General features: G+C 31.1%; 1 protein-coding gene across 5 annotated transcripts in view; it reads right to left on the minus strand.

Moving 5' to 3' along the window:
* Nucleotides 1-10906, minus strand: part of LOC111700479 (furin-like protease 1) — a 31155-nt gene extending 20249 nt beyond the window's left edge. The window contains exons 1-16 of one of the 5 annotated variants that reach the window (XM_023471400.1): nt 10816-10906; nt 10636-10698; nt 10378-10447; nt 6960-6997; nt 6495-6563; nt 5464-5523; nt 4933-4999; nt 4445-4487; nt 3968-4026; nt 3374-3436; nt 2230-2382; nt 2102-2154; nt 1216-1267; nt 887-931; nt 625-750; nt 175-260 (exon numbers count right to left, since the gene is read on the minus strand). In XM_023471400.1, the coding sequence (XP_023327168.1) occupies nt 175-260; nt 625-750; nt 887-931; nt 1216-1267; nt 2102-2154; nt 2230-2382; nt 3374-3436; nt 3968-4026; nt 4445-4487; nt 4933-4999; nt 5464-5523; nt 6495-6563; nt 6960-6997; nt 10378-10447; nt 10636-10696 (1045 nt within the window). In that variant the 5' untranslated portion in view covers nt 10697-10698; nt 10816-10906. Of the gene's footprint in view, nt 1-174; nt 261-624; nt 751-886; nt 932-1215; nt 1268-2101; nt 2155-2229; nt 2383-3373; nt 3437-3967; nt 4027-4444; nt 4488-4932; nt 5000-5463; nt 5526-6494; nt 6564-6959; nt 6998-8054; nt 8088-9481; nt 9678-10377; nt 10448-10635; nt 10699-10815 lie in introns of those variants that run through there. The other 4 variants (XM_023471402.1, XM_023471401.1, XM_023471404.1 and 1 more) reach the window with 4 other exon arrangements.

Consider the following 10906-nt stretch of genomic DNA (forward strand, 5'->3'; position numbering starts at 1 on the left):
CCAAAAGCAAGAAATGGATTTAGTAAGATTTTGGATGTTGGAATTGAGCCTCTAGAAACATTACTTCAGGTCATCATATCTGCATTACAATTAAAAATAGTGTTGTTAACAATGCATTGAGTTAAAATTACGTTTGTCTGGTTTTTCCTCCATCAAAACTAATTTTATCTTCACCTAGATCCCAAGCTTCTTCAACATTCATGTCCAATTCACCTCCTCTATTTAAATACCACTGACTTGGCCACTCTTTATCAGAAAATCTAAGAAAAAATAAAACTAGTTAAAATTTGTTTAAAACAAAAATGTGTACATTACAGGGGACACTAGTTCAAAAACACGTTAATGACCACTTTTTAAAGTGTTAGAAATGGGCACAAATTGAAAGATTGGGACCCTATCCCGTTCAATATCGAGAACAGAAGTCTAAAAACCACAACCAACATTTTACTGAGCAAGTCGCGTTTTCGAAACAATCTCCGCTTTTCCATTTTGAGTATAATCCTAGCTTAATTCAAAACAAAAGTGACTTTCATAACTTTTATTAGTCACTGAGTGCTAGTTTAATCGATGCTTCATCCAAAAATTTAATATTTTCGTAGAGACTCGATTCTATACAAAAATTACCTTTTTCTTGTTATCTCATTGATTACTGTTGGTTTTTGTACTATTTCAAACTGCTCTTTATCATGTTTATCATCATGTTGAGGGTTCAAAAGGAGAAGAAACCTTTCCATACCTTGAGGCAGAATTCTGAAACATTTATTACTCGAAAATATCATTGATTTTCTAAAAGATATTGAGTTCGATAACTTAACTGATTTCATTTGTTCTATTTTAAATCTTTTCCAAATTGGCGTACCCCTTTATTAAACCCATCTAAACCAACCTTGTTCCCATTGGCAGTCTCTGTGGTGTGTGAGGAGGTGGAGGTCTGGAAATCAATGAATAAATTTATTCTAAACTTTATGATTTATTGGGAACAAAATCTTGAAACGACTTTAAAGAAAGTTTTTATTAGATTTAAAAAAGATTTATAACGAGAGAGACATTATCTGATAATAATTGAAATTTCTTGAAAGAGTATTTGTGATTAAACATATACACAAAAAATATAAAAAAAAGTTTCATGATTCTTTTTAAAGCCCACTAAAACTAAATTTATGTTAAACTCAATTTCATCTTTACAACTATTAGTAATGATTTTTCTTGTTTTCCCTGTGGAGCCGAAAATTTTGAGGAGGAGGAGGGGCATCAAATATTTCAAACCCTATGTAGATATATTAACTAAACTAAAAATATAAGCTAAATTGAATAAATAAGTCTTATAAAATTGGATGGTATACATTTTTAGATTTTAAAAAATTCAATTGTTCTTTTATTTTCTACTGACATACTACCCCGAATATTAACCTTTACAAAAAATGAAAATCTGCAAAAAATTTAAAATTAAAAAACAATCCCTTGAGAATTAAAAATGAAAGTAGAATGTAAAGGTGTTTCCTAAACGTGATTAAGAAATATCAAGACTAGTGAGCTGTTTTTAATTTTGGCATTTACTGTTCAGGTGCCAGTTTTACATATCTGTCTTACTAATCCCTTTTTAATCCACTCCTTTTCTTTCTTTTTCTCTCACTGCTAGTTTCCAACGAATGCAATGAGTTTTAAACTATATAATTCTATCTGATAATTCTAAAGCTTTCAGCTCAGATATCATTATCGACCATATTATAATAAATACTTTTATAAAGATGGAATTCTGGAATACTTAAATCAAATTAGATGCAGGATGTCGATGTGTTGACACGTTTCAAGGAAAAAAATCAAAAATCAGACCCTTTTTTAAAATAGTTTAAAGATTTAAAAATGCACTTTATAGATAAAGGAACTCAGTTTTTGCCACAGCTTCTGATTTTCTAATCACAATATCTTTGCAGCCCAAGCTATAAATCATGTTAGAGCAAAATAAATATAAAAGGTTTACACCATCTGGTTGCAAATATTTAGGGATTAGAATATTTGAATTTGTGACAAAAAATCAGTGCCTTTAACTGAATAAAGGTTTTAATAAAACTACCCAGATTCAACAAAATATTTTTTTCACCTGTACTTCCAAAACTGTCATGGTGTGGTCGAACAGGTAGACGGAAGGGGGGCCTGTAACATTGTTTATCTTTTTTTTACAAAAAAACATCGAAATAAAAAAAAATCAGTTAATTTATTCAATTTCACCTGGAATCTGGGATAAATGTCCCTGTAAGAGGTTGAGAAGAGTCAGTATCTGGAAATTGGAAAGAATCCGGCAATTCTTCAACTTCCTCAATTGGGGAATCTTCTAGAGATGAAGTTTCAATCACATTTTCTGGGTTCATTTTCAAGTCTGACCTACACAATTTATGATTAAACAATGTTGAAAAAACTTGCGCGTTCTTTTACTTTTTCTATTAAAGTTCTAGAAATGCACTATAATGGCGCACATCAGGAAAGAAACTATTGTCTCATAGTATTGCATGAAAAGGAAAAAAGAGTCCCTCTTAATCCTCCATTTACTTACTGTTAATCTTCGATATCCTTAAACGGTTAGTATATTAATAGATCTACAAAAATGTAGTCTTAGTGTAGCTCAGTATATTTTTTGGTTTCAACTTTCACTACCAAAATTCCAATATTGTCAACAACAAGAATAACGTGTCACGTCATTCTCTTATCTTTTGTCTAAATAAATAAACGTGAACTTTCGTTTGTATCCAATCCACAACGAAACAGCTGAACCGATCAGGTCGAAATTTTTTGTTTTATCTTAGATATATTTCCCCAGGCACGATTAAAATTAAAAATGTTTGACTTCAACACGACGCAACGAAATTTTGGAAATCCGTCAATGGAAACAAAATCTAATAAATACTAAATTGTTGTATATTTTAATGAAATTATATAAATGGTTACAGGTAAAAAATAAAGCTAAAATTATTAGACTAAATAAAGGGGCGTGGAGCGCTCGTGAATGTACGCAAGGGATCGCCATCGCAGGCAACTAATTTAAATTACTAATAAATTAAGATACAAAAAAAGTAAAAGCTAAAGTTTTCTTTTTTCTCCTCGACCATAAGATATGTATATAATCTAGAATTTTCTTTTCTGTCCTAATCCTAGTTTATATACATCTGCAACATGTATGTATATTTCTTTTTACGCATCAGAAATCCATAAACTTGATAGACTTATACAAACAGCATACACCTGTATCTCTACCCAAATAAAATGTAGAAAACTTGCTTTAGTTTGGAAAATCACTCACCTTGATTGTCTTTAGACCCATTTTATTTTTTTATTTTATTATTGATTCTTTGTAAGGGTTATTTACAGATTTATTTACCTACTACAACTAATATTCTGCAGATCACAATCTCCCCAGTCTCCGCTGATAACTGTTCCGTCTCTGATAAACCAAAAATTATATTCTTTCTTATTTCCTGCAATTCTGTTGACCTGTTTCGTAAGTTTTCAGAACTAAGAAGTTGGCAAAATTTTTGGTTCATAACTATTTTTGGACCTGGTCAAGGGTTGAAGTTGGATTCATTTTGAAATTTGTGCCTAAAATAATATCGAGGTAATTTTTGGATCAGTTATGTCCCAAGCTTAGCGCTGCACATAATCGGCTTGAGAAAGAGACATTAATAGAAAAGAATAAAAATCCCAACCCAATCTCAAAATGTTATATCTGGACCCTTTCAGGCTTGCATTGCCCAGTTGCATATGGAATTTTTTATCCCATGAGAAAACATGTTTATCAAAAATAAGAAATTGTCCCTTCTCAAAAACAATGTTTCAATCACATGAGAACATCCAGCCAGGACAATAATATTGGTTGTACTTGAGGTCACTAAAATTCCATCAAACCATTATTATTAGAATTATAAAGTAAAACATTTTCGTTAGCCAATGCATGATTATTTAAATAATTGGTTTCCCAGCAAGACTAGTTGCACACCAAGCAGCTCCGTTGCTGCTGTGCTCCGTCGTACATTCCTGCAAAATTCGTTTCTTCACTTTCAAAACGATTTAAGGATTCATTTTGCAATTTAAGAATTTTTTCCTTGTCCTGCCATTTCTAAAATGTTGTCTGCCATGTTTTAGCTTTAAAACTACCCGAGAAATCTAAAGAATTTTGTTTAGATTTCAATTTAAAAATAAAACCCAAATATTTTTTAAGATTTAATTAGCTTTTGAAGATTCTTAGGGGAAAATTTTTTTCTATGATATTAAATTTTTAGTACAAGAAAGGCTTGCAAATAAATAAAATTTTAAAATCCATGTTTCGACTGATTTTATGCAAGGGCGCAAAGCGCGCTAGAAGCCTGGTGTTAGATAAACATAGATAAAATGGGTTTCTGTCAAAATATTTACAATGGGTTTTAAGGTTTTTTTTATGAACAAATTTGTGTTCCTTATAAAGAGTTCCATTGTAAATAAATGGGAACACACATCTCCTGTAACTTTTATTTATAAACACATATTTATAAACTAAATCAGCTATGTAGTTGGATCTTGATCATGTAATATGATTTTCCTCAGTCATAAAAGAATTGAGCCTATGCCACTAACTCAAAATATTAAATTCCCATAATCTTTCCCTCCTGTTGTTTACAACACCTTTGATATTTCAAACTGAGGTCATTTGATCTAACAGAGTATATAGTTTGAAATAAATAAGGTCTACGACTTTTGGTTTGCAATTTGAGATTGAGGCAGACAATCAATTCCTTTACTTTTCCAGATTAAGCAATCGTTATTGCCAAAGAAAAACGACAATATTATTTCTCTTATTTTTAATTAAATTGTCATTCTTAATCTTCTTAAAAAGTCTATACTCAGAAAAAAATTGCTTAAAAAAGATTCAAATAAATGTCTTTATTAGTGTGAATTTAAATAATCCTTGAAAGACGGTCTGCTAGTCCAATAGTGGATACATAGCAGATATCTTCACTAACTGCAACACTTTCTGAAAATTAATTCTAATAAAATATTATTATCCATGACTGGGAAAAGCAAGAAATAAATCATAAATCACAGCATCAAATTGACAAGGATATTTTAAATATTTCCTGGCAAAAAGGTGAAACAAAATATGATCATAAGTCAGAACTTTTGTATTATGAAACTAGGGATTAAGCATCTTTATCTTATGCATATCTTTGGAGTAATTTAATTCCTCCTTGATATTCTGTGATCTTTAACTGTGTGATCTAGACTTGATCTAATTTTAAAAGTGAGCACATTGAATATCGATATCAAGCTGCAGAGAAAACTTTAAATGAGTGATGAAGCATTGATCGTAAAATTTAAAATTGCCTATATTAAATATCGATATCAAATCCCTCAAGATTAAAAATATCCAAACAAAAGTTTCCGAATCATGTCATTTTAAGAAAAAAAATTAATTGTTTTAATTTTACTCTAACTTACCATCCAAGTTGTCCCTTTTTACCCTTGAAAGTGGTTTCAAGTACTTTAAACCATGTTGCGCTGAAAAAAGATAATCCTTAAAGGGAGTGTTCGCGAAAAATGAAAGGGGGTACAGGCCTAATGCGATAAAAAAGCACTTTTGATCGCTACTAATCTTACTTCTATCTGCTGCGTCTATAAGGAGAAAATTGTTAAAGACGTCTCATACCGAATAACATGGCGTCCATACAAATTGAGAAAATTGCAACATACGACTTAGACCATAAAAAAATCAATTTAATTTCAAACAAATCATTCAGATATTACAAACTATAGTCATCGATTATCTTTCGCCACATTTATATATAGTTGATTTTTCATAATATGTTTTAATTGTTATGATCTGAGAGTAACTTATAAAAACATTTATTCCTGTTTCGAGGATTTTTGGAAATGAAGACGACATTTTCATATTTTCCAGGAATGTTCGAAAACAAGTTGTAAGCTAAATATTATTTTTAAAAAAAAATCAAAACTAGTATGAAATATCAAATATATACAAATGTGGCGAAAGATAATCGATGACTATAGGTTGTAATATCTGAATGATTTGTTTGATATTAATTTGATTTTTTACAGTCTAAGTCGTATGTTCCAACTTCCTCAATTTGTATGGGCGCTACGCTTTTCGGTATTAGTCGTTTTAACAATTTTCTCCTTATAGACGCAACAGATAGAAGTAAGATTAGTAGCGATCAAAAGCGCTTTTTTATCGCATTAAGCCTATACCCCCTTTCATTTTTCGCGAACACTCCCTTTAATGTTGAGTAATTATTTCTGTTTGTTTATTATGGTGTCTAGCTAGTTGGATGTCTCATAACTTAAATTAAACTTTGAAAAACTGAGATGTTCTTAATATGGTTTTAAAAAAATTTTAGATCTCCAGGAAAGCTGGGTTCCCAAGCTAGTTGTAAATATATCACGTATAATTTAACATATTTTTTACTGTATAATATTTTTTGTATAATTAATATTTTGTTTGAAAGTTTAACCTTTTTTGTTATCCTCTTCAACAGAACGTTTGTGTATTTCAGTGGATTTAAAGTGGAACAGGTTTGAATCTATAAAATAACAAAAACACCTCACTATCAAAACAATAACAACTCGAAAATAAAAACAAAACAAGTATTACTGCATTTTTAACATTAAGGTTTTAGAAAATGTACCTAATTTAAAGGAGATTATTTTTAAACACTTTTAATATTTCATTTTTAGGAAAGAAATGAATTAATTTTGTGAGATAAGTCCAAAAGCCATAGCTTTTCGACACTTTAAAGTCCTCCAAATCTGAAAATTGTATGCAGAACATTCTTAGCTGTTTTGGATTTTTATGCAGGGATGGTAGAGATGGAAACGGGAGCGACAGAAATCTTAGAGATATGAATGTGAGGAATGAAAATGGGAGGTTTGGGATACGAAAAGACATTTCCCATCATTGTAAATCTAATAGAATTTACCTGGTATTACTTCTCCGAGCATTAGAAGTTGAAGACCCCTAAAGAAGAATTTATTTCATTGCTTGTATACATATGACGACTCGACATTGAACTAAAATCTAAACTTTAACAGAGATGTTATAGAGCCAAAAACCTTTTAGGGCTGGACAAAATTTTGCCGATTAAAAATTTTCTTAAAAATAACGGAAAATTCATTAAAACCCATTGAAAAAACGCTGAGTAATATTGTTTAAGGACAAACTATTACTTAGTGGATCTGACGTTTTGTTTATTTAAATAACTAATAACAAACGTAATTAAAAACAAGTTCTATGTGCTCATTATTACTTTAACCCTATTCCTGCTGGGGGGGGGGGGTCAATTTGACCCACCCCCTGTAGTTTTTTTTTACATAACTCAAAAAGTATTGGTCTGAGGCTTTTGAAATTTTCTGACTTTTCCTACACACCCAAAGCCCTCCCTTTAGGCCTAAAACCGGCCTTTAATACTAACTGCCTGAGTCCTCAGGCACACTGCCTGAATGACTGCTTTTTCCTGTAACAAACTAAATCTTTGTTTTGACCCACTTCCACTTGTCAGATTTTGATAAAATTTAGTTTTTTGGAAAGCCTTTAACATAAGAAAACGAACTGCACAAGTTTTGAGAAAAAAATTGCAAATTTTTTGCAAACAACTTGTCAAAGGAAATTTGCACATTTTAAATTTTTCTTGATTAAAAATCAGGTTATTTAAAATTTTGCTAAATTTTTTACATATTTGAAATTGCATGGTCAAGGGCTTTTAAAAAATGTATAATTTTTCATTTTTTGGATAAATTTTTTTGCAAACATTTTTACTATATAACTGGATTTTGCGATATAAAATTCAATTTTTGCAAATTTGCAATTTTTTGGCAGATTCTAAAAGTAGAGCACAAGAGCTTTCCAATGATGTTTCATTTGTCATATTTGGACATCAAACATGGGATTTAGGTCAAATTGACCCCCCCCCCAGCATATCCTGGTTTTCAAGTACCCCAGCTTAGATAGGGTTAAAAGGGACTCATGGATTATTATCAATTTCAATGAGAATGGAAAACATGGAATATGAATCTACCCGTTTCGCCTCATCATTTTTTCTGACTGGTCCCTAAATTGGAAAATAATGCATATCACACTGGACCGAATTGACCCCCAGGTTAAAAGTTGTGGCACTCAAACCTAACATTACTATTTTTACTAACATATATATAGGATGTTTAAAAAAGGTTTTTAAAATCTGCACTAGGTGTAAATATGAATTGTTTGACATTTAAAAAATATCTAGCCTATATTACTACATTCACTACTTTATATAAATAATAAAAACGGCACAAAATTCAGTTATTCTTGGAGCCCAAAGTCCAAGATTGCTCTAAGATGCATGCGTAGGGTGCTCCACTGCAAGTGTCGTGATTCTTGCATAAAGGATTGAATGGTGTTTGTTTGGTTTACTCCTCTCTGTTCAACCAGATAATTCACAATTAAAATTCTTATAAAAATTGTTCAATATGACAGAAAATATATTTAATTTCCAAGGTATATTCAAAGTAAATCGATGATTATTGCTGCTTCTTGATAGGGCATTAAGGCCTTTTTAATTTATGCAAAATAGATTTTGTATTTAAGTTCAGGTTTTCTTGAAAGGCACGCATTTTTTACATTACAAAATACAGAACAAATGAAATATGATCAGGTTCAGACTTCTGTAATCGGCAAGGAATCTAAATTCTTCAATATTCTGTTGATGGTATTGCCATCAATCTCTTGATTCTCTTTGTATAGTATACACTTGAACTTAGCCAATCATCAAAATCATTTCAAATGTCAAATATCAACATGCAAAGAAGTGATACTAATCCAAATAAAAGATGGAGTTCTGGTGTGAAGGAACTAAATATTTCATTAATGTGAAAGTATCTTCTGGTTTAGAACTCTTCTCTATGTACAACAAAGAACTTTAGTGTGAAATATCATTAATCATAAACTCTTGTTCTAGAAATCTAATTTGGACACTTTAAAATTTGAGGATAGACGCAGTAAAAGTTATCCCTGCAGGGTATGAGCACCAAGGGATATTGAAGAGAAATTAGATAAATCTGTAGGTCTGAATAAGGTTGAGATGCTTGCTCCCAAGATTCACATCACAAAAGTTCTGGAGTGATATTTGATGGACTGTTCCTCTGCTGAATTTATCACTCTCAATTGAATTTAAACATGGAGTTCCACCTGTAGGCAGCAGAAAGTAGACCCCTCGGCCACCATATGAAGGTTTTTTCTTCCCTTATCTTCTTAATAATGCCATATGAGATAATTGCTCTGCCTTTAAAACGATGCAAGAGAAAAAGCTTTTAGGACGAAATTGCTGTTGTACACAATGTACATTATACAATAATGGATTTGTTTACTGGCTCCAGCAATATATGAGAAGATATTGATCACGCTCAAAATCTTCTCAATCCAGACCACGACGGTGGGAATTTTGCAAACGCTCCTGCTTTTAACCTGTAAAGATTTCTCCAGAAGATGATTTAGGTTAGTGCTTGAAAATAACAGAGTATTTCGGAAAAAATATAGTCTCTGATTTGCTTCTTTATCGCCAATTCACAGGAAATTAAGCTTGAGACCTAGAACCCAACCTCTCCCAACAGCATTCACAAACAGAACATCTATCTCCATTTGTGTATGTGTTGTTTAAACTGTACTATATGGTTTTGTTGACTTTTGGCGGATTTTCTGTCATATTTTCGCGGATTTTTACGAATTTATTATAATATTATAAAGAAAATACAAACAACTTTAATCAACTCTAAATCAATTTTAAATCATAAAATTAAGATACTTAACACGCAGTGCAGATTTTAAATTCATTATTTTATGATAGCATAGGGGTTAGACAGTAGATACGCAAGCTTAAAAAGGTTTTAACTGAGTGCCACAGCTTTGAACCTGGTGGACACTCTGATCCAGCGTGAATGTGTTTAAAGTCTGAAGGTCGCCGTTTTTTAGCAAAGACTTTTTAATTTTAAAAACTTTCAGAGGACAATTTTGGTTTTAGTTTATCAGTCTACTTTTTTAACGTCATCAAACTTTAAAACACGGCCGGGTTTATTTCGTGATTCGTGTGCGGGAAGTAGCTAGTTCAATTATTTTTCTATTAAACTCTCGGAGGTATTTAATTTATTCGCACCTCATTTATACCTCATGCTATTCCTTTATTCCTACCTTAGAAATAAGTATGTAATAAATTGATAACCCTGAATGGAACACAAATAGTCAAAATACCGTAATTGAAAAAAAGCTTTCGTCTGAACAGCACTTCACTATTGTTATGAACAGTTAAAAAAGTGCTAGTGGTCAACCAAAATTTTATTGATATAAATCTATGAAAGTTGAAATACCTTGCAATACTCTCTGCTTCCTCTTTTCCTCCCGAAACATACCCCACCAACTCATCATAGTGACGTACACCTTAAAATCGTTTATTCAATAACCAATACACAATGTTTCGGTTTAGCTCCTCTTAGAATAGAAGCATGGTTGAACTTGGCATTAAAATATATTTACATATATGCACCTGTTGATAGATAAATACTGACAAATTAAAAAGTTCTTCTTTGAATTTATACTTTTAAAGTTTAATTTTTTGGATTTGTTACCTTGACATTGTCGATGACAGATAAACCCAATCAATAAAAAAAGAGTTTTAATCGCCTTCATTCCTGAAAAAAAGAGCCAATAGTTATATTTTAGCACTTCTACAAGATAAGAATTTGTATATCAAAAACAGTATATAAATCATTATTAATTAATCTTGAAAATGCTGGATCAAAGTTAACCTGAAAATATATAGTAAGTCTTTGACTCTATTTTTTCTTCTATATCTCGTGTTTCAGCAATTTCATGTCTGCCTCATTTTACTTGTTTTTC

The sequence above is a fragment of the Eurytemora carolleeae genome, unplaced genomic scaffold, assembly GCF_000591075.1.
Source record: "Eurytemora carolleeae unplaced genomic scaffold, Eaff_2.0 scaffold402, whole genome shotgun sequence".
Lineage (NCBI taxonomy): Eukaryota > Metazoa > Arthropoda > Copepoda > Calanoida > Temoridae > Eurytemora > Eurytemora carolleeae.